The 24,078-nt window shown below is 39.0% G+C and overlaps 1 protein-coding gene across 2 annotated transcripts in view; it reads left to right on the plus strand.

The window, feature by feature from the left end:
* ACSL3 (acyl-CoA synthetase long chain family member 3) overlaps nt 1-24,078 on the plus strand; it is a 78,511-nt gene that overhangs the window by 33,591 nt on the left and 20,842 nt on the right. Inside the window, exons 2-7 of one of the 2 annotated variants that reach the window (XM_042456019.1) lie at nt 1,641-1,803; nt 2,410-2,493; nt 4,297-4,721; nt 13,543-13,720; nt 21,171-21,280; nt 23,358-23,496. In XM_042456019.1, coding sequence (XP_042311953.1) covers nt 4,362-4,721; nt 13,543-13,720; nt 21,171-21,280; nt 23,358-23,496 — 787 coding nt within the window. In that variant the 5' untranslated portion in view covers nt 1,641-1,803; nt 2,410-2,493; nt 4,297-4,361. The remainder of the gene's footprint in view (nt 1-1,640; nt 1,804-2,409; nt 2,494-4,296; nt 4,722-13,542; nt 13,721-21,170; nt 21,281-23,357; nt 23,497-24,078) is intronic. The other variant, XM_042456020.1, reaches the window with a different exon arrangement.

A 24,078-nucleotide genomic window follows, 5' to 3' on the forward strand; every position in this document is an offset into this window, starting at 1 on the left:
TTTAGGGACTTGCTGTTATTGGTAGGCTTTTTTCTATGCTGAGAAACCTCAACAGACTTCTGTGTTTGTGAAGTCCAATAGTAGCAAGTGCTAGGTGTCTTGGAAGTAGGTTAGTAATAGATGTCTTGGAGCTGCCAACTTTATTCCCTACAGTATTCCAGGGGGAAATGACATTATGAGAGCTCTTTGACTCAGCCAAGTACAGTATACTGTAATGTAGTAGATCCCTCAAGAATGAGTTGGCATAGTTGCGACATTGCTGTGGTATTGCCTTGTTGGTTTATGACTCCTGGCTTGTTTTAGAGCAACAAATCGGGAATCTTGGTTTGGTTGACATCTTAAGCTTTCCTCGTTTGTTTAGCCATTGTACTTTCAAGTGTACACCAACACACAGAAGCCCACATTCTGTGGAACTCTGGTTTATAATTCGTGCTAACCTAGAATTATGGGCTCATGGATTTGAGGCTACAGACCACTGTGACTTCTTTGTGCCATCATTGGCTTTGTGCAGGAAAACACTTGAAGATGCTGCATGTTCCAGTATCCAGAATTCAGGCCCTGTGAGGAAGACTGTGTTTGCTAAGTTCTTGTGAGGTGGAGGGAGTTAAATGTGGAGAACCAAAGACTGAATTGTTCATTTCAAGAAATCTCTAACCCATTAATTGGGGCCTGAGCAGATGGGACAAGATAGCAGAAAAGATGGGACAGGACAGCATGGGGTGAGCTCCTGCTATCCTATCCCTGGTGCTCACCTGAAGTAGTCCCTTGGTCAGCAAAGAGATGGGTGGGTCACACACCTGCTCTTGCACTGGCCCTGGACCCGGGGCCGCTCCTTACCTTGCCAGAATGGTAACCATCCCCAGTCAACGCATTTGATGTGGAAATGGAGCATCTGGTGGCACCCATGTGACCAGATGCCACATTACTGCATCAGATGTGGGGCTTTCAAAAGGTTTGCACACTGATAAAGTAGGGAGTGTGTGTGTGTGTGGGGGGGTTGCCACAGAGTTTCTTAGAAACTCAATGTAAAACCAGGGCTAATTTACCCCAGGGTAAAGGCTCTGCATCCATGTCTGTACTGCCATGATCAGGCTTGTTGTTCCATTTTGGCCTGCATCCATTAAACTAGATGATGATGATGATGATGATGATGATGATGATGATGATTTGTTTTATTTATATACCGCTGTTCCAAAGATCATAGCGGTGAACAGCAAGTAAGCTAATTAGCAAGTAAGCAAGTAAAATGACACGAAGATGGAGAGAACCTGGGCCATTGTACCCATGTGGACAAACCCTTAGAAAACAGCGTACGTGAGATACTGGTGGCTTCAATGAGTCCAATAATTGCATGAACATGGAACCAATTTGCAATATAATTTGCTTAATTACAGAGGATAGTTTTTTATTTTATTGTGATTCTCCCTGGGTGCTTGTTATTACATTAAAAATTAAAATGGTCCAGTGGACTATGGGGTGTAATCCTTCCAAACTAGCAAAATATTTATTTGTACATGAGTATCAGATTATTGTAATGCACCTTGGAAAGTTTATTAATATTAACAGTTATTTAGGTGAAAGGGTAGCAATTGTAATTCTTTTAAAAGTTGTTTAATTTTGTTTTAATTTTTCATCTTTAGGTTCTTGCAGCACTGCCTGTGACAAATCCAGCTGAGGAAACTGGAAACTGCTCTCCCATCAGTACCAACCACAACAATGAGAAGTCATTTAAGGTTTCTTTGACTTGACGCTTTGTGCTTTATTCTAGTTCAACTGTTCATCACAAGATTATCAGATCAGTTGGTAAACACATTTTTGCTGGATGTTTTTTCATTTTCCAATTAACAAGCATACTTCTGAAAGTAACAGGTGAAATAACAGATTACATTGTGTAACAGGGATCAAGTCTAGCAATACTTAAGGCATTTCCCAGAACTCGTGCATAAATTTAGCTAACTTGTTTTTATTTTTTTTTAAATTAAAACTGAAGCATATTATTTTTGAAGCAAGTTTGTTTTCTTTTAGTAGAACTTTAATGTAACTAATCAGACTCCTGGCATGTTTAACATGACTCCCAAATTGTGTTGTAATATAGCCTGTAACAGTTCTTAACCTATTTACTTGGGAGCATATGTAAAAATGTACGTTGCATTTGCTAAATATTGTTGTAGCTTGGATAAATAGAGCTGTTACAGTAAAATGTACTTATATGTAAATGGAATACTATTTGCGGTTTCAGTATAATTTATTTACAAAGACTTTATTCAAAGAGCTTATGGTATTTTACAATAATTGTTTTCTAATATTACAAATATTGCAAAAACATTTTTGAGGTTATAACATTCTCTTCCATCAGAAGAGTATGTGAACTTTGTATTGCCATCTGAAAGCATACTCTTTCTCTTACAGATGCTACAGAAGGTGTCCATGAAAGTTATGCTAATAAATGAAGCAGATGTTTAAAGTCTATATCATATGTAACAATATGGCTTGGTAAGCAGTGTGAACAAGTTGGTGGTTCTTTGTGATTCTGAATAATTTCCCAGTTTGAAAAGTGATCTTTGTTCAAGAAGAAGGCTTATGTGGAAATATGAGTGACCGATGTATCATTCATATTCCTGTCTTCCTTTAGCTTAGTTCGCAGCCACTTTCAAGAATTAAATAGACTTTTTACTACCCACACAATTATTTTTTAAAAAATACATGTGATAGACACTGCATAGATTTTATGTTTGTATTTGTATTTGAATAAAACACCTGACTAGATCACAAAAATTAAGTAACTTTCTTCATTTCATGCCATGTGTGAGTGTGGGGATTTTATAACTAGTTGGAAAGAGAGGCTGAAGAAACGTTCCAGTGTGTGTAGCTGCATGACTAACAGAGGAGGCAGGAAGAGGTGTGGGACTGGATTGTCTCCTTTATGTGTAATTTGAGTTTTTAAAAAAAGTTATCTCAAGTTTTCCCACTTAACAATGCTCAGAGCTACTCTGTATAGCAACAGCAATATGAGTAATTTGTTCATGGTATCCTTTAAGACCATTATATTTAAATTCTGGAATGCGTGATGAAGTAAGATACCAGGAAGAGGAAACCCTGTACTCACTTACTGGCAATAATAGATTCTCTGGTATGTATCCTAATTGAAAGGGGAAACAATGTTTGAAATCAGTTCTACACCAGGTGCTTGATTTCAGGAGTAAGCCAACATATGCAGATACCATCTGAAAACATTCTTGATTCTCCTGTCAATTCCTTGTATCATTGGCCATGTAAGGTGGGACAGATGGGAGCTGTTCTATAATACTTCTGGAGGGCATTATGTTTTCTACCATTGGTTTACATGGTCTAAACATTCCTATTTTCATGTAGAATTGTAATGAATGATATATCTATATATGTCCCAAACTCTGCTTTACACAACATGGCAGGAACTCACCTGTTCTTTCCTTTTGCTTATATCTTTCCTGTCCCAATTACTAATTTTGTTTATCCATGGTGTGCTCTGATATCCAGATTGTCTTGATCTTCAAATTGTGGGAACTGTGGCAAGTTTATTTTCTAGCAATTGTTGAAGGTCAAGTCGTATGCCACAGTTTTTCAATTTGGGTATCATTGCTGGGAAGTGGACAAGGGGACTTGCATATGAGAGAGTTATGGAGAAGGATGTAATTCTGCAGCATAGTTCTGAGCCATGGTTGTGGAGTACTGCATCTCACACTATATGATGTGGGGGACTGGCATCCAAAGTGTGTTGGGATCGTAATCATATTTGTGCCATTTGACTACAGTTGCTTTCCCTCCTCTGGCCAAGTCCATGGGCCACCACCATACGTATCACTGGCTTGAAAGATCACATTTGTGACATGTGAACTGAATTATGGTCCAACAATGACAGTTTCAGCTGTTGTCAGCAGCCATGACTGACACCTGGTCCCAAATCTGGCTCTCGTGGTCTAATGGATGTCTTTCCCAATTCTGCTCGTTAACTGCCTGTCTGTAAAGGTGTTGTGACCCAAAACCAAGGGTCTCATTTATCAATGGTATGCTGAAGTTGTGGTTCTGTACTTTTGCTTGTTAACGTACTTTGGATGTCATCCCCAAGAATCTTTACTCATTGATGATGATTGCGGTTTCTTAGAGTGCCAAATTCAAAACATCTGGAAGATAAAAACACTGAAAACCATATTAGTTCAAGAAAGCAAATGTACAAAATTTATGAGAACATCTTTTTCAACTTTACAACCTTTAACTGCTGTCAGTATGTGATGATGATTTTCTTTTCTTTTGTTTCAGGACTTTGTGGATCTTTATGTGATGAACTTTATCAAGCTCCTCTGAGTAGCATACACTCTTCAAAGATGGATGCAATGAAGCTAAAGCATGAAATTAATCCGTTCCTTCTTTACATTATAAACTTTGTTATCTGGCTATACACAGTTATAACATTTGTTCCATGGTATTTATTTTCTGGATCAAGACATGCCATAGCCAAATCAAAGCAAATTAAAGCTAAACCTGTAAATAGCAAGCCAGGTAGTCCATACAGATCAGTTAACAGTTTGCATTGCTTAGCATCTGTATTATATCCTGGATGTGATACACTTGACAAAGCTTTCAAATATGCTAGAAGCAAATTTAAGGACAAAAATCTTCTGGGAACACGGGAAATCTTAAAGGAGGAAGATGAAATTCAGCCATCTGGAAAAGTTTTTAAGAAGGTATGTTGCCTCTCTTTTTTTAAAATGAAATTTTGAAGGGTTGAGGGTTTGAAGGAAATGCTAGAGTCAGGGAGTAATACTGCCCACACAAGATCCTGGTGAGCCTCACCCCATACCACCCCAAACTGAGCGATATAATTTGGGGGGAAATTGATCCATATAGCCAGCAGTATATGGAAGTATATTGTTATTGGCCATTTGCTGCGTTCATTTTTTAAGGCCCCAAGAAGTTCTCCTTAGGTTACTACATACCTTTCTTCAAGAAATGACTACACTATGAAGTCTAATAACTTTTTAGTCTGAGAAAATATTGGATGAAGACCTCTTAGAGATCATCTCTATAGGTCTAAAAATTGTGAGAATGGCCCCAAACATGGCAAATATATGGCTGTGCCTCCAATTTTGGGGGTTGAGTCAGCCTAGGCAAATGTGGCATTATGAATGTGACACTTTGTCCACCCTTGGCTTACTGTCTTGATGTCCAGTGATGATCCTAAGCAGTTGTTTGCAAAATGTAAAGCCACATGTGGGCCCTATGGCTGCTTTCCTCCCCCTGCTTTATAGACTCCCCCAGATTGCTATTTCTGTAAAATAGAAAAGGAAAAAAGGTGAATTGCTTCTAGAAGAATTCAGAAGTGGTGACTCAAATAGTTCACAGGCTCCTCCCTTCATTGCTTAAATGCCCACTCACTTCTGATTTTGCTTTTTTGTTTTTATCTCAATTTTATGCATTTTTGGTTGCCTGTGAAGCCCTTGGAAGAATTAGGCAGAAGATTTTCCCATGGACCTGCCAGATTGCCCACCCTTGATCTCCAGAGTCATAGACGTTATGTGTGTAGGCAATAGAAATTAAGCTATGAGGTGGTCTTGCAGAATACAGCAGGCCCTCTGGAACCATGGGCTTCAGATCCATGATTTAATGCAAATGTAAATCATTACACCCCTTGGTGATGTCAACACACAGGCTTCAGTGTGTCTGCATGCACAGTGCTGCTACTTAATAATATGAGGTGTGATTATCCACATTTTTTCCTATTCATGGGTGGGGGGCAGCAGTGGTGAAATGAGACCCACATGAATATGAAGGGCCTACTGTACTATATTGTGATGATAGGGATGCCCTATTAGATGCTTTGGCTCTCCTAGGAACTCCTGCCAAAGAGCGATTCACAAGACTTGAGTGTATATCAGAATCCACTTGCAAGTATATGTGGGGCATAGTTTATCACAACTAACTCTGGTTTACAGAAGAATGTAGTAAGTTGCCTCATATAAATCAGTATACTATATTTTTTGGCAAGAAAAAAGGTCTATATTAAGGCCTTCCCTCCTTTTGTTAATTTTGGAGTTAAAATGGGTTATATATATGTGTGTTTGCTACGTTCTTTGAGTGTGAGTCATTTCTTGAGCTTCCTGCATTGCCTGTTGTTACCATGATAGCTATGATAGCCATGATAGCTTAGAACAGATGGACATTTTTCATATCCACATGCTATAATTTCTCAATCTTTGGAGTGGGGTAAGAAGGCATTTCTACCATATTTTGGGCCCAGTTTGGGCCAATTTTTTAAAATATTTTTTTATTTAATTTAGACCCCAAAGTTGTCTTTTTTGAAATTACTGACTTCTGCTCACTCCCTATCATTATTGAAAAGGCTGCCCTGGGCCTTAAAGGTTCCAGGAAGGTGAAAACACATTGTGAAAATGCCCTGTTTTTTGGAGTGTGTTTTTGCAGCAACGGGGGAAGCAGGTCTCCTGGGGGGCTAATGTGGCCCCTTGTCCTTTCACAGTTGCCTACCCCTGTTTTAGAGAGAAAGAAAGAATTGATGTAATTGACTTGTGATATTTATTTTCTCATCCAAAACAGTGCATAGAGCATGGCTTACAACAGGGTGGTGGTGGTGGTGGTGGTGGGGAGATATGACTCTTCAGATGATAAACTTCTACTCCATCATCCTTCACCATTGGCCATGCTGGCTGTTGCTGATAGGATGTGGACACCAACAGTATCAGGAGAATTTGGAGGTCCCCTCTCCCTGCAGTACAGTGCCAGTGTGCTGTATGGGCCTTCAGTTACTGATGCTGTTGGTAGAGATTTATGTATTGAGAGCAGAAGCTTGTACAAATGTAGGAATTGGCCAGTACTCAGGAATTATGTTGGACATAAAATCAGTAGTTAATCTATTCTAGAATGGAGGTATTTCCATGGATGCTGTTCTACATGTTGAACTTCTTTGAAATTGGAAAGATACAGGTTCCCTGTTTTCATAAAATATAGCTTTGTTAATTTCTTTAATCTTAAATTCAGCAATGCAGTTCATATGGAGAAATGAAAAATATAGTTGATCAAACAATAAAAAACATAACAGTTGACTGCGGCAGGTAAAAATATTACTGAGATGATAACAGAGTAAGCAATCATGTAATACTACTACTACTACTACTACTACTAATAATAATAATAATAATAATATGTATTTATATTTTCCCGCCTCTCCCAGATGTATCGAGGCGGGATCACAGCATAATATAAAATACAATACAGAGTAAAATACAAACAAATCAATGAAATGCATGAAAATTGTAATAATTAAAAACAAAATATTACAAGTGACAGTAGAGCAAGGATGTACTCGTCCTATTCAAGGAGGTGGATCTATATCTTACATGGGCTCAGGTCGGTATGCTCGCCGGAAGAGCTCTGTCTTAACTGCCCTCCTGAAAGTTTCCAGGGAGGTAGTAAGACGGATCTCTCCTGGGAGACTATTCCACAATCTTGGAGCAGCTGTAGTAAAAGCTCTTTGGCAAGTTGAAACAAATTTAGTTGTTGTTGATGCCAGTAGATTCTTCCCCGTTGTTCTAAGAGTGGGGGGCGGACTGTATAGGGAGATGTGTTCCCGTAAGTAACTCAGGCCCAAGCCATGTAGGGCTTTAAAGGTAATAACCAACACCTTGTATTGCGCCTGAAAGCAGATTGGGAGCCAGTGGAAATCTTTTACAATTGGTATTATCTGGTCAAACCTAGAAGAACCAGTGACCAGTCAGGCTGCCATATTTTGCACTGATTGAAGCTTCTGAACTTAGTACAAGGGTAACCCTATGTAGAGCGTGTTACAGAAATCAAGACGAGAGATTACCAGAGCATGTACCATAGCTTCAAGGTCCTTTCAGTCCAGGTAGGGGCACAGTTGGCATATCAACCGAAGTTGGTACCAAGCACTTCTGGCTGTCACATCTACTTGAGATGACACCTGTAGAGACGAATCCAGAAGTACTCCCAAGTTGCGAACTTTGTCCTTCAGGGGAAGTGTGACCCCATCCAGGACAGGTTAATAAATTTCCTTCCCTAGACCTGAGGTGCCTATTGCAAGTACCTCCGTTTTCTCTGGATTCAGCCTGAGTTTATTTTCCCTCATCCAGCCCATTACCGACTCAAGGCAGGCAGGCATTCAGAGGAGAGATACCCTAACATAAATACATACATTTTGGTTGACGAAGAAATGTATCACTGTTTGGTGGATATTTGTTTGAATTTGCTAAATGGCCAACACAGCTACCCCTGCATAAATATATTGTTACTATCAACCTGTGATATCATTTCTTGTGTGACACCCAACGCTGTCTATATTGTTGCAAAAAGTTCTTATACATTCTTGTGTCACCCTTTTGTAATTTCTTTTTAAATCTACACATTAGTATTGATAAGGATCTGATATCAAATATTATTTTATTTTGTACCCTAATTTATTACAAATCTGTGCAGAAATCCCTCCCTCTTCATTTTTGTCTATATTGTCTATTCTTTCATGGTTTCCCATTTCTGGATAAGCACATAAAAGGAACAGAAAGTGAAATGTTACTTAAATTGTACCCACAGAGTAGCATTATTTGGTCTGAGAACCTGAAAAGTTTCTGCTGCACTTCTTTGTTGTTCTTCATTATGAAGAAAATGTTATATACCAGATACCATCTTTTGACTTCTGTTTTTTTATCCCTCCATTTAACAGCTGTCCTATAAATTACTAACAAGCAAACTAAATTGGAAAGAGAAGATGTTACTGGAAGACAAGGGAGTCCCTAAGGCTGCCTTACTTTCTAAATATTCATACTAGGTCCTATATTATCTGTTGTAATTGGAACTGAAAGTGTGGACTATGTGGAGCTCTTGGGTTTTATGTCCTTTTGGATATATTTCGTTTCGTCGGTGAGCAAAAACAGTTTTATTCAGGCAGGCAGCTTTTATATAGTATGTGTGTTATATGAGGTGTATGTTGTAGTTATGTTTGGTTTTGGTTTTTAGTATATATTTTATTTGGATACTGTTTTTATTTGATTTTTTAAATTGTTTTTAAAACTTTTTTTGTAAAGTTTTAAAAATGTTTTATTTGTGAGCCACTTTGGGTCCCTTTCTGGGAGAAAGGTGGCATAAACATTAAATGAATGAATGAATGAATGAATGAATAAATAGGTGAATAAATGAATAAATAGGTGCAACGTGAGGAAAAAAGTCCCTCCCTCTCCCTAGTGTTCTCTCTTTCTGCTGGAGGAATTGAGAGAGAGGGTGGCTCAGTGATTGGTGAGCATGAGTAAATAATGGCTGGCTCATGAGCAGAGCCAAAAACTGTCAGTCACTGTTATAACCATGAATACTCGTGATTCGTGTCCTGGTTGGCCCAAAGTGTTACTGAAAGCAAGTTGTTACTGCTTGCAAACTGGGGTTTTGAGCACAGAATAGGATTTTATCTACTTAGTAAGTTTCTTTTCTAAGCATAATTAGTGGAATGAATGTTCAGTATTAGAGAGCTTTAAGCTAGTCTCTTACGCAAGTTATTAAACTACTAGACAGCTGAGAAATGCAGAAACATAGAGCTGCTTATTTTTCTTTCTTTTGTAAGGAAAAAAAAAGTGGTGGCAGTAGAGAGAATGACGTGATTAAAGGCTTTGGAAGCTTATCCATTGGAGGGCCTTTTGGAAGTCTTTGGGTTCTTTTTTGAGTTGTGGAAACATTCTAGCATTCTACATCTAAAAATGGAGTCTAGACCATTGGGTCTTCCAGGATTCTTTATCCCACATGTCCTTCATCTTGTCAGATGGCCATACTATTATTCCTGCATTTTATAACAGGGTTGGGGAACCTTTCCAATTTCCAAATGTTTTAGACTCCGAGAAGCACAAGCCAGTATGGCGAGTGGTAAGATACTGTGGGAATTGTAGTCCAATACATCAAGAGGGCCAAACGTTTCCCTCTCTGGTTTTGTAATCTTGTATCTGGGAAAAAAAACCAACAAAAAACAAACAGGCACAGTAACTTCTAGGAAACTTGTAGAGAAAAACCTTCTGCTGCAAACTCTGAATAAACCTCACACTGTATCTGGCAGGAGAGGCCCAGTTCTTTGTCCCTTTCCCTCCATTGCAGCTTGAGTAGGATCAAGGATGAGGGAGTGCTGCTTTTCATTCTTTCCTGTACTGATGTTGGGCTGATACATTTTTTCCTTCTTGCAGTTGTGTGTCAGTTTTACAAGGGTATCTGCATTATACAGTAATCACTTCCATCCAGAGGAATCCTGGGGTCTGTAGTGTGATAAGTCACGGTGAATTCTATGCTCGAGAATTCTAGATCATTTCACTGAAGTATAGCACTAGAGCTCTCTAGCACAGCATTCTGGGTGCCTAACCAATTTATAAGTCCTAGGATTCTGTAGAAGGGAGCCATTACTTTTGTTATTGTGTAGTTTCACTACTCCACTGTGGCATAGTGATTTGAGTGTTGAATTACAACTCAGGAGACCTGGGTTTGATTCATCTGCTCAGCTATGAAACCCACTGAGTGATCTTGGGCAAGTCACATGCTCTCAGCTTCAGGGGAAGGCAATGGTAAACCTCCTCTGAACAAATCTTGCCAAGAAAACCCCATGATTGGTTCTATGGTTGCCATACGTTATTTACGTGAAAGCACATAACAACAGTGTAGATATACTCTTAAAGATTTGGAAGAACTGATTTAGGGCTCCACATGCCCAGTCTGATTTAAAGGGGATGGGTCAAAAGGCTGGACCTTTTTTAATTCAACATTTATCTTCTCAGCACCATGCAAGCATAGTATGATGGCTGCAGCAGGATAAAGAGGTCTCCAATCTCCTTTTCCCAAGGGCACTTTACTCCAAAAATTGCAAGGAGCAGGGTATCAATTTGGGGAAAGGGCAGCTTAAAATATGGATTTAGGCCTATTACAGACTGCCAAAATAAAGCTGCTTTGGGTCTCTTGGAGGTATGCTATTTAAATGATGCATGGGTCCTAAGAGTCCGGAGGTTGCACCAAAGCCACACTCCATTCCTAAGCACTGGAGTGCACCTTTGGTGCAGCTTCTGGATTTTTAGGATGCATGCATCATTTAAACAGCATACCTCCAAAGAGACCCGAAGCAGCTTTATTTTGGCAGTCTGTAACAGGCCTGAGAGAAAAAATTGTTGTAGCAAGCACATTTATTGCTGTTCTTAATTCTTCCATATGGTGGCAGCATTAGATATGTGAAGTAGCCCTAGGTAGACTTCAGGCCTACAAGATCTGCTTTGGTTTTTGACAAGGACCTGGAGGTTTGCCAACAGGAACCAGATGCAGATTATGGCTCATGGGGACAGGCCAGTTTCCTATTTCACTCTGTAAGACATACTTGAGGACAGGGGTTGTCCTACAACTCCCATCAGCCCTAGACAGCATAGGCAGTAGGGAAAGATGATGGAATTTGCAGTCGAAAAATATTTCCAAGACCACGGTTGCGCATTGGTACTTTTATTATACAAGTACAAATATGCATTTGAATCAAGATAGGATTTTAAACACCCTGTTTTGCAAGTAAAGCAAACTTATTTATTATTACTTTCTGTGATTAAATAATCAGAAATCCTTCTCCTTTTTGAAGATGACACATTCTCACTAGATCTGTCATACATAATTTTGCTGTCATTTCTTGCATTGGAAGGTGAATTGGACTGGATAACTCTTGGGCTCATTTCCACCTGTTCTGTGTTGTGCAATTTATCATCCAGTGATGGAAGACTAGCGCCAAACCAGACTTCTGCTGCCCTTGCTGAAGAATGTGTTTTTATTTTATGTTATATAAACACTTTACATTTAGGTTTTTAAAATTTACAGGTCAAGGGCATAATTGCTGGTGAACTAATTTTACCTGTGTTTCACATTACGTTCTTTATTTTTGTAAAAACAGCAATAACTTTTAAAAATAAGAACTCTAAATCTGATAGTTCCTTTTGGATGTAAGCTAGAAATCTGTTCAGCATGCTCATGTGAGGAAAAGTCTTTTCAGTTTTATGTTGAAAAATGTAATCAGGTATAAAAACTTGCTTGATCTTCATGAAGATTGAACAGTCTAATCCTATGCATATCTACTCAGAATTGAACTCAGGGTGTGCTTAATCACAGTTGTAAAATTACAGTTCAGATATGTGTGTAGAAATACAGTTGAAATGATGGTCACACTCCATTATTTTAATAAGAAAAAATCACAGTGAGCAATTTTAAAAGTATGTTTTTCTCCTGTGAATTAAAATTAAAGCTATTTGAAGAGGAACTATATACTAACCACACTGATTTTGGAGTTAAGTCTTACTGTAATAAGATCTACTGGAAGTGTGTTTAGGAATACATGCTTTTGTAGGTTCATAGAAACGTTCTTGTAATTTATTTATGTTGTTGTAAAAGCAGCTCCCACAAGAGGGCAGCATTGATCTTTTTTATGAACTCTTTCATCAAAAGCTTAACAGGATTATTGCTTGTACGAACCTATTCTTTGTATAGTATAGTTTTTGTTGTGTAAATAGGCATCGAAATGATGCAATTCGCTCACCTAAAGATCTTTTCCTTTTAAAGACTGTGCTTATAATATGGGTTATGTTGAGATTTATGTTGATGCGCAATGGCAACCCAAAGGGACAGGGTCAGGATCAACACCTCTTCCCCCAGGCTAGCTTATTGGTGGATGCAAAATATTATACAGTATATCTGCATTTCTGAGCAGCCACCCCTCAGACTATTTGCATGTTAGCAGCAACACTGTGTGTCTGTGCAATGATAATATCTTCAGTCCCTTGTTTTGATAACTCAGAAAAATATTTTTAAACTTTAAAAATAAAAAATGAACAGGTTTTATGTTAGAAATGCTTTTCTAACCTTCAGAACAATGAACAAACATTTCGTATGATTCTTAAATTTATACCTTCCATGTATCTATGTAATTACAGTTTTAGGTATTTAGAACTATTGCAGTGGCATGATATGAGTGAAGGTAACAGAACAAAAAACTGGTTATAGCTTATGCTTGGTTTTATTTAAAGTGCAGAACTTTCAAGGCCCATAGAATTTTGAGACAAAAAAGAGTGTCCTAATCCATACTTTGGGCATAAATTAAAATGACAAAGTGACAAATTGTCCTGCAGTACCAAGTTACTGGTTAATTATAGCTGTATAGTTCCTCCAGATCGTGTATGCAGTTTATACATTTTGTGAACAAAATACATTCAACTTAAACTGAATTAGGATCACAAGAAACTGTTTTTACTGTTCCTATCTTGTGGGTTTTTGTTTTTAATTATTGTGTATTCATTCATTTATTTACATAAGTTATTATTTCATAAAGTTTGTACAAATATGGCCCGTGCAATCTAAATTTTGACAGAGGAGAGAACAACATGGGGTAGGGAAGCAAGGAAAGACATAGGAAAGATACTTGAACAAAGGCTGAATTTCTTTTTTTAAAAAAAATTATAAATATAAATTATATATATCCTTGTCTTTTAAAATCAGGTCATCCTCGGAAAATATCACTGGCTCTCATATAATGATGTTTTCATTAAAGCCAAACACTTTGGAGATGGGTTAACTGTTTTGGGCCAGCAACCAAAGACAAACATTGCCATCTTCTGTGAAACTAGAGCAGAATGGATGATTGTTGCCCAGGCTTGCTTCATGAACAACTTCCAGCGTAAGTATCCCCCCCCCCCAGCCTGACAATATCAGACTTTTGTTTAGTCCCTCTGAATATAGTGTTAGATTTTTCTAATCACTTTTATGTGACCAATTCATGATTAGGAAGGTTCTTCATCTTCTCAGTTGCCCCTACCCCCTTAATGCTTTGCTGCTTCCTCACTGGGTATTCAGTCAGAATAGCTATTTTTTGCTCACTCCCTTTCCCCCATGATTCTTCCATCTATTTTGAGACCTTTTTAAGAAAATATCTTTTTTGAAAGAAGAGAAAAGATATGTAGGTTCAGTTTGTTTATACTTCTATAGTGATTTTATTCTGTCCTTTGTGTGAGTGTGTGCTTTGACACATGCAGTGACAATTTGATTGGTTGACCCACATTACTGTGCCTCTTCAATTCCATACTTTCACCATTACTTTGCTGGTTACTATCTGACAATGATGCAATCATGTTTTAAAAGGCAGAGCGATCCTTATTTAAAGGGATTTTGTGCCCTTATACTCATCAGATAGTTAATAGAAGCAGTTAAACAATCAGTTGTGTGAAAACAGTAAAATTCATATTAGAATGAAAGTGGTTAATTTAGAGACAAGTTTTGTCTAGCTTTATTTTACAATGTAAGACAGAAATCTCTAAAGCTCTCAATCACAGATAAGCATAGCATAGTAGGATACAACAAGTAATTGCAAAAAGCACTTTGAAGATCTGTTAATTTTTCTTCAGCAGTTTATTATAGATTTTTTTCAATTATGTTTTTGTTTTTGTATCATTTCATTTTTCTTTTTGCTCTAATTAATGATGTATATTCTGAGGAAAATGAAACTGACACCTATGCAGAATAAATATATCTGAGTGAATGAATGTTGGACGCATAGCCTGTAACATGCAAAATCTCCACAAGATTACAGTGGTACCTCGGGATACGAAATACCTAGGTTACGAAATTTTCGGGATACGAAAAAATCCCATTGGAAATCATTGTTCCGGGTTACGAATGTTTTTTCGGGTTACGAAGAAAATTTTTGGTGCTTTTTTCGGCTTTTTCGCACGAAACGCGGCTTTTCCCCATTAGCGCCTATGGCAATTCGGCTTACGAAGGCTTTTCGGGTTACGAAAGCGGCCGCGGAACGAATTACTTTCGTAACCCGAGGCACCACTGTACTCTTTAACTTATTACTCTTCCATATAATCCGCCCCGCACCCTCAGGTCCTCTGGGAGTAAACTTGCCATATCCCGGTGGAGGGCGGGACTTTCCCAGTTTTGGTCCGTGCCGCACGGTCACGGTCCACTTTTGCCTCTCTCCCCCCCGGGTTAGAGCGCCGCCACTCTTACTTGCCGCCGCCATGGCTGGTTTTGTTTGTGTGGTGGCTCTTGCCGCCGCCACTGCCAATGCGGCTGTTGATGTGGCCCCTCTGGCCGCCGCCGCCACCGCGACGGCCTTTGGCACCCACCCAGGCCCTGTGCCCCACGCGCCCACACTCACAGTTCTGCTGTGGCGCGTGCAGGGCTCTATCGGAGGCTGGAACTCCTCCTATGGCTGGCAGGCTGGCCACGTGGGCCGTTGAGGGACTGAGGCAGCAGGCAGAGGTGAGCAGCGAGAAGCAGTCGCAGCAGCAGCAGAAGCAGCCGACCACCCGCCTCTACCTCCTCCTCCTTCGCTGCCTCCTCCGTGCACTCCCTTTTCATGGCCGCGGCTGCTCATGCAGCCAGCCGGCTACCCTCCTCCTCCTCCGTGCGCTTCTTTCCACGCATCTTGCGCCGACCTAAAAAGGGAGCTTGTCCCCTTAAGGAGTCAGAGCCTCGGAGGAGGAGGCGGAGTGGAGGAGGACTCTGGGCGACGGGAAAGGGCTCTTTCCTGGCCCCATATGGCTCCAAGCAGCAAGATAGTGCTTCCCAAACTCTACTCATTTAGGTTCTAGGACTTCACCTCCCAGAAGCCTCAGCCAGTTTAGCCAACTGGCAGGGATTCTGGGAGCTGTAGTCCAAAACAGCTGGAGGGCCCGAGTTTGGGAATCACTGACAAGACGAAAAGCAGGAGGAGGAGAGTGGCCATTTCCAGTCGGCCTTCTTTATTTATTTCTTTTTTCAGGGCAGGGTTGTGTAAAAGAGTCAGTCTGGTTTCAGTGTATTTATTTTTATTTTATTTTTGGTTAATTTTATTACCAAAAATATATACGTTTCCCTTGTTTTTTTCTGTCTTTTTTGTGGTTAATTTTATCTTAATATATATGTTTGCCTGTCTAGGAATAATGCCAAATGTCCTCCATTTTGATCACGCCTAAGGAACATGTATTTATATTAACATTTTTTTTTAAAATCATCAAATTTTTGGTTGTCCTCCATTTTAAAAAAAATGCGCCCTACATTTGAAAATGTTGTCCTACATGTCTGGTTTGGAGGTCCGGATTATGTGCAACCCTATCTGGGAGGAATCTATTGCAGCCTTAAACCAACCAGACTAACTGCTACCTCCCAGAGGGCCTTCTCTGCAATTGCTTCCAAACTATTGGAACGGTCTGGTCTGCCAGAGAGATCCGTCAAATTGCCAGCTTAGACAGCTTTAAAAAAGCTGTCAAGACAGATCTCTTCCGGCAGGCCTTTCCTGAATAAGTGCCCGCCATAGAATGACTGCCCCCCACATCATGTATCAGCCCACCGCTCTGTCCTCGCTGTATTTATTGTTTTTTTAATAGATGTTTTAAATGTAATTTGTTCATCTGGTTTTGGGGGGAATTTGGGACATAAATTTGTAAATGTGGATTTTAACATGTTATAGCCGCTTTGATTGTCTTGTCACAGAAAAGCGGGATATAAATAAAAGTTTTATTTATTATTTATTTATTTAGCATTTGCATCCTGTTTTTGGATTGACAGCAGAAGAACATAGGTCTGGATAGTGGCCCCCTTCCCTGCTATCAGACTGCAGTTTAAAAAGCAAAACTGGTGGCAGGAACTGACTGCTGATAGCCCTGGTGTCAATTGCAGCCTTTCTAGATGATAGGATAAAAGGAAAATAGGCACAATTTCTATTGTTGAACAGGTGAAGTACTGATGGTTGCCTAGGATGGAAGATAAAATGGATTTTAAATAGGTACCCAGCAAAACCCACATTTCAGGTCTAAGATAGTTATTAGAAGTTGCTGTTTTGTCACAGCTGAGTAGGATCTTTTCACTGCACAAAGTGGATACAGACACAAAATGTGTTCCTTGTCTACTTGTGTGAAAGATATTAGGATGGAAATCCAAGAGCCACTTATTATTTATTTTGAAGATTTATATGCTGCCATTTGACTGAAGAATCCTCAAGCTGGGCTTATGATGAATTGAAATATGGAAAAGTGTGTGTGTGTGTGTGTGTGTGTGTGTGTGTATACACTCCGCCCTTCTCTTACGCAGGGAATCCGTTCTGTGACCCCCTCACGTAAGAGAAAAAACGTGGATGCTTGTGCCTGCGGCAGCGTGGCAATCAGGGCACACACTATGGGAGCACGCCCATTCATGCGAATGGGATGTGCTGCCCCTTGCACCCCGCACGCTTTGAGCATATGCTCAAAGCCGCGTATAGAGAAGGAATGTAGAGCAGGGATGGGCATATAGTCACAAGGCTCATTTCCAATTTGCAGAAAGTGTTTTCTTTCATGAAATATTGTAAGGATCACTGCTGCAAAGGAATGAATTGTATTAAGAGTTATAAAATGGTTCTGTGCTGTTTATGCTAATCATCCTCATGCTACAGGTTAAAAAAATAAAAGCACGTTCAGAAATGTTAAAAAGCTGTTACAGTTTAAAGAAAATATGGATACTTTCTCTTTCAGATCTTTGCAAAACTTTTTCAAAAGAAGATTTAAATTTTTAATATTAAAATATAGTAATATATTGAAACATCTGGTTTAGGGGAGACTACATTTGCTCCTGTCCCAGCAGGATATGCATGAAGATAGTGAGGATTTAACAGGATAGCTCAAGTTTCTGAGACGTGCTTCAGCTCACAGCATGACACAGCATTTAGTGATCTCAAATGAATGAACTTGGCTGACTTATTTGCTGGCAGATGCTAATAGTGTTGTACACTTTTCACGTAGTCATTTCTGAAAGTTCCGTTAGTTGATAAAATGTGAATAATTAAATGCTGTTTAATTTTGTAAGAAACCCTTGTTGCTCCTACATTGTTTGGCAAGTAGTGCTGTGCTTAAGTTCATTATCTGTAGGCCTGAACTTACTATACTTTTTTAAAACCCCTCAGATGATAGCTTTATGTGATTTATTTTCCATCTATGTGTAACTGCACAGAATTAATACTGAAGTGTTAATTTTACTGTTATTGAAGGATGTTTCCCTCATAAATGTTGTGGTAGTTTTTGCTCATATTTTGCTAAATATGCCTTGATTTTCTCTTACAAGAATGCTGTTCATGCACAAAACATCAATTTTAGTCACTGGAGATAAGTAAATTACTGCCTATACTAAGTGAGAATATAATAGTACAGTATGGCATATCTCTGATTCTTTCTCCCTTGAATTAATGTACCCTTTCTCTTTTAGTGTTTGTTTGGAGTTAGAAAGTGCATATTATATGAATCTGGCTTCATTCACATTAGGAACCATCTGAGTTTTTGTTTCTTTTTTGTTTTGGATCACTGCTAGAAAGTAAAATTTGTCAACTCTTATTTATATTGTTGTTGATAATACTGTCTATGTTTTAATTAAATTTGAAAGTATTATGCAGAGTGTTAAGTGGTAACTCGAAAGACCCTGTTTGTGGTAATGGCTTGCAGCTGCTATAGGTCAGTTCATCTCTTGCTCCATGACGTCAGTACACTATTTTGTAAACTAGACAAGTTTCTTGACTTTGTTAACTGGTAGATTGTTTTTCATTTCATGCATATAAACCTCAGTCACCACCTCCACTATATACTCTGTAGATGAATAATAATAAAATTCTTGTTCTAGGGATTTCCCCCCCCCCCCTTCTGCAGCTTGCTGAAAGTTGGCTAGAGGAAATCTTAATGTTTATATAACAGGGGTCATTGGATTAAACACAAAGAGCACATGGGAACAAATCAAGACAATCTTTTGTACTTTGCTCCCACAAAATCAAAGAAAACAATGTACATGTGTATTTTCTTTACAACAGTTTAGAATTATCTTCCTTATTAAATAGCCTCCCACCTACCAAAAAACAAAACAAAAAAACAAAACAAAACAAAACAAAAAACAACTCCAAAAACCACAGGGTCAGTTTAGTTTTTGATGAAAGAAAATAATTTTGTCAGTGTGGCACTAATGACACCCAAGAACTCTGCTTTTTCTTATAGACTAATAGTCTAACCACATGTAGGAAAGAGTGCCCAATAACCTTTTAACTATAGGGCCCACTATCTGAGCAGAATTGGGGGCAAGCATTCTTGAATTGATAGAATTCCCAGACACCCCCCCCCCCCCCCCGCCAACTTGGCCACTTTCTGGGGCAGTACCTCCAAAAAGGAGCTTTCCCAAGATTTCCTTTTAGTTGTCAATACCACAGAAGAAATGCTTGAAAAGTCACAAGCAAATAAAGGAAACTCTCACGAGAAAGATATGAACCTGTATTTAAAAAGAATTTCACCTTTCCTTAGTGTGTAGGCTGATTGCCACATATATGTATAAACCCAGGTCTCAAATAGTTACTTGGAAGAACTCGCTGGTACACATACTTTATAACCTCAAGTGGCAAGTACTGGAAACTGCCTCAGTGTGATGACATCCTCCTGACTGTTCCAGACTGTCTTTCTGGCACAGAGAATTCCCCAGCCATTGGTATGGCTTCTGGGAACTGGCTGACACTGGCATGGAAAGTCTCCATGTGTGCTGCCAGAATACTGATGTTTTATCTTACTGCTGTAGAGGCAGTAAATTATTAAGAAAAAGCCATTTCCTAGCAGTTTTTACATGAGCAGGATGCGTGCCACCATCTGAACATGGTGGAAGTCAAATTTGACTCATTGTCATTATGAAGCAAATTTGTCACTACTTGAGATCATGTAGTTAAGTGCACTACTGTACACTTACAAGAGTTTAAGACAAGGATTAGGAACTAGCACCCTCCAGCACCAGTGATCAGTAGTCAGGGATCATGAGAATTGTAGTCCAACAACATCTGAAGGGACACGACTGCCAACCTGTGATCAGGGTTTTCTGTGTATCAGTGTCATGTAACCTGCATGGTAAAAAAAATAAATAATGGGAAAGCCTTCTTAAAAATATGTCCTTGAAAATATTTTGAGTCACAGTCTTGATGTTCATGAAGCTGGCCAGTTCTTATTTGTAAAAAGATCTAATGAAAGACAATTAGAAGAAGAAAGATACTTTGTGTGTTTGTTTGCATACTATGCTATTCAGGGATTCTTTTCTGCCAGTCAAATAGTTGCCCTGTCACTTTTAAGTGTTAAATAACTATGGGAATGAAGAGGTTGGCTGAACTCAAAGCCTTCAATCAGATGACAAATGAATAATGCATTGAGTACTCTCTGTTGCACTTCCAAAGCCATTCTAACCAGATCACAATTTCTTAAATTTGGTGATAGTCAACATTATTCTTCCTTGTTTGGAGAAAAAGTGAATGGTCCCAATTAATTCTTAATTAATTAATTATTTTAAAAATATCTGTCTTAGGTGAAACACAAAAGCAATAGCTTGATGTTGAATCTTTTTCTGTTGTCTGCTTTACTGAGGAGTGCTTTCAATTCATACTTTAAAATTAGAGGGGAGCATCCAGGATTCAAACTAGGATACCTTTCTGTGAACTAAGGCACGTTACAGACTGCCCATTTGGGGCGGCCTGTAAGTGGCCCTTTCCCTGCTGTATCAGGACCTCAGCTGCCACAACGGCAGCCTCCGAGGCCCCGATCTGCCGCTTTCCAGGCCGCTTCCCCGCGGCCTGGAAAGGGGTGTCCTTGGGGCTTCATGCCCCAAGGACACCCGATGGCGGCGGGGAGGAGGAGAAAGGGGCCGCTCGGCCCCTTTCTCCCTTGCGTCCCTGGCGCAACCGTCTAAAGGCTGCACCAGGGACGCAAACCTCAGAAGGAGCTCCGTATCGGAGCTCCTTCTTGCGCCGTGGAAAGGGTGCTCTGGGCGCCCTCGTGCGGTGCGACAACATCACGTCCGCGCCGCCTCGTTTGGAGGCGGCACGGTGGTGATGTCGTAATGGCGGCCCCCGTGTAGAACGGGCGCCGCCATTTTGTACGGACTGGGTCCGTACTAGGGTTAGGGGCATCAAGAAGTGACGCCCCAACGGGCCTATGAAGGAATAAGGATTCTTTTCTAGCACTTTGGGAAGTAGAACCACAGTTTTCTGAGGAAACGAGTACAAATGTACAGACAGAATCTACTTTTGGTTTTATGTTTTTGAAAGTTCCAGTGTTGACTTTGAAGCAGCACAGTATAACAGAAAATTTGTTATTTTCTCCTAGTTGTTACACTGTACGCTACCCTAGGAGGCCCTGCCATAGTGCATGGACTAAATGAAACAGAGGTGACAACAATCATTACTAGCAAAGAACTGATGCAGACAAAATTGAAGGTAAGGCATAATTTAGATAAATTGGGTGCCTATATACATTTGGTTTATTTAGTATTATGGAAAAAAGTGCCATATACATATAGTACAGTTTTTTAAATTTCCTCATTTCCTTTCTTCTTCTCCCCAACAGTCATGTTGCAGTGTAAAAACAGAAAAATAAAAAAGCATGACTGGCTTGTATGCGCCCAGAGGTTGCACAAAAAGGACTGTGAGACTTCTGCATGCAATATTTAAACTAATGTAGAAAAAGTCCTTTTATGTATTGCAAAACACTGGGGCCTGAATTCTCTTGTACACTTATTTAATACATTAGATTGATTTGTGTTTTGGCTCACTATTTAACAATTGGGACTAATCAACGGGATGCCATCCTAGGTATGTTTGGCCCTTGAGATAGTGACCTTTCCTTTGTTATTTGTACACAGCTACTGTTTATTCTTTATATATGGAAAATTCTGTTTCTAATTATAAAGTTCCAGTTGTTCTGCATACCCATTTTATATTTATATTTCACATGATTTCAACGTAACTATTTTGAAACCTTGTAGCAGAGATTAAATTTTATGTTATCTTGTAAAATTGTGTGTGTGTGTGTATCCATTATTCATTTATACAACATGAGGACATCTAATGAAAGAGGAAAGGCTACTAAATGTTAAAAAATGTGAGTTGAAGCTGAAACTTCAGTTTTCTGAGGATTTCCTTAAAGCCCCACGACACAGGAGATATTTGGGGGAGAATATGAAAAGTGCAACAATGCAGTGGAAAGAAATTTCAAGAGGAAGAAAAATTAAGAGTGTGGGAATTAAAAGACAGAACAGTTAGAGTAAAAAAAGGAAGTGGAGAAGGCAGTAGACAGAAAGAAAAATGACAGGAAAGAAGGCGTGGAAAAGATTTGAATCTTTAAGAAAAGATATAGTAATAGGGAACTGAGGGATGATATCTTAATTGTAGAAAAGATGTGGATAGTAAAGGAAGCTATGATAATGTTGGTCAGGGTCCAAGGAATTTGCAGATCTGTACTTCAAAGCTTCTTTTAGATTGTAAGCCTGAGGGCAGGGAACCGTCCAATTAATAAGATTGTATGTACAGCGCTGTGTAAATTTACAGCGCTTTATAAATAAAGGTTAATAATAATAATAATTTTAAAATACCTACACAGGAAAATTCTGCCGAGTATGGCTAGAATTTGGAGAAGGGATTTGTTTGGAACAAGTTCCAAAAATATAACCTTTTCAAGCACTGGCTGTAGGTTTTACAATCATCCCTATTGATACACGATGAAGCTGCATATGGCGCACCATATCTCATTATGTACATACATGGAAATAGAGGTATTCCCCAGTACAAAAAAACAACAACAACACCTGTGCTCCAAAGCATTTTGGGTAAGGGAAACTCACCCTGTAGTACAGATGCAACTGCTTCCTTTGGAGAGCTTTACCTTCATATCGTGTAGATAAGGCTGCGCTGAGGAGAGGCTGGTATGTTAATGTGTTTTGAAAATGGAAAGGGTTTGTTTTAAGTAAATATACAGAGACTATATTTCCTAAACACTGAATATTCTAAATAATGTTGCAGTAGAGTAACAGTAACAATTAAGATGAAATAGTTGGCATTTCACTGTGTTTTTCTTTGTTGATCTAAGTAGCCCAAAAATATAAAGTCCTTTAAATATGCGTACAAAATAACATGAAAAGCTAGAATCTGGGGATCGTATTTCTTGGTTGAAATGCATGTCTGCTGAAGTCACCCTTTTCTCTTCTTTTACCTTGCAATACTTCTGCCTCACTCCCAGACACTATTCTCTTCACACAGTCATGTCCTTCTATTCTTGTTTCTGTTTCCATAACTGCTTATTTTCTTTGCCTCCATTACTTGGGAATCCCAAGTCTCTTTACCTCTCTTTAAATGCATGTTTTCTATGCCTACCAAAGATTGACCGACTGACTGACTGACCTCTCTTTTAAAAAAAATGTCTCGTATAACCTCTGAACTAATATAGTAGACAGTAATGTTTTAAAAAGTAGCACTGGAAATCATTTTTAAAACTATCTATCTGTTTTGTACCCCACAGAGTATTGCTTCTCAGGTTCCACTACTCCGCCATATTATTACTGTGGATGGTAAACCAGTGTCATGGGCCGAATTCCCAAAAGGTGTAATTGTTCACACTATGGCATCCGTTCAAGCTATGGGGGAGAAAACAGAAAATAGTATGTATAATTCTCTGTTTGGTCATCTTTTTGCACTTAGGAAAATGAAAGGATTTTTTGGGGGGGCTGGGAGAAAAAAGAGACCAGAGTCATAACAAATGCTTGAGGGTTACTGTTTAATATATTTGACACAGGTATGCTAGATATGTCAGTAACTATAATAGATGCTAAAAATGACAGCATTTGGATACATAAAGTTACATGTTTTCTGTATCTATTTTTGAAGTTCTGTGAGGTAATTTTCCTTAACCAGTGTGGATGCTCTGTCAAAAAATATTTATTTAGCATGCAGCTCTGTGACTAGGAAAGTAAAATAGGGAAATGGTCACTTCTTAATATATATTATAAAAGCTGAAATTGCTTTTTTTTCATGTGGGATTTCCAGCATATCACCCACTTGTGTCAGCCCAGTTGTAAAACTTTGCTGTGTCAGCCATAGACAAAGCAATAAATAATGTTGATGATAACATTTGAAAAGATTTGGTTGAACTTAGTGAAAACTTGGTACAGTACATACGTGGTACTGTGCTGAGTTAAATTGTGAGGTTAGTGGAGTCTTTATTGCTGGATGTTAAAAACAAA

This window comes from Sceloporus undulatus, chromosome 3 (assembly GCF_019175285.1).
Source record: "Sceloporus undulatus isolate JIND9_A2432 ecotype Alabama chromosome 3, SceUnd_v1.1, whole genome shotgun sequence".
Classification (NCBI taxonomy): Eukaryota; Metazoa; Chordata; class Lepidosauria; order Squamata; family Phrynosomatidae; genus Sceloporus; species Sceloporus undulatus.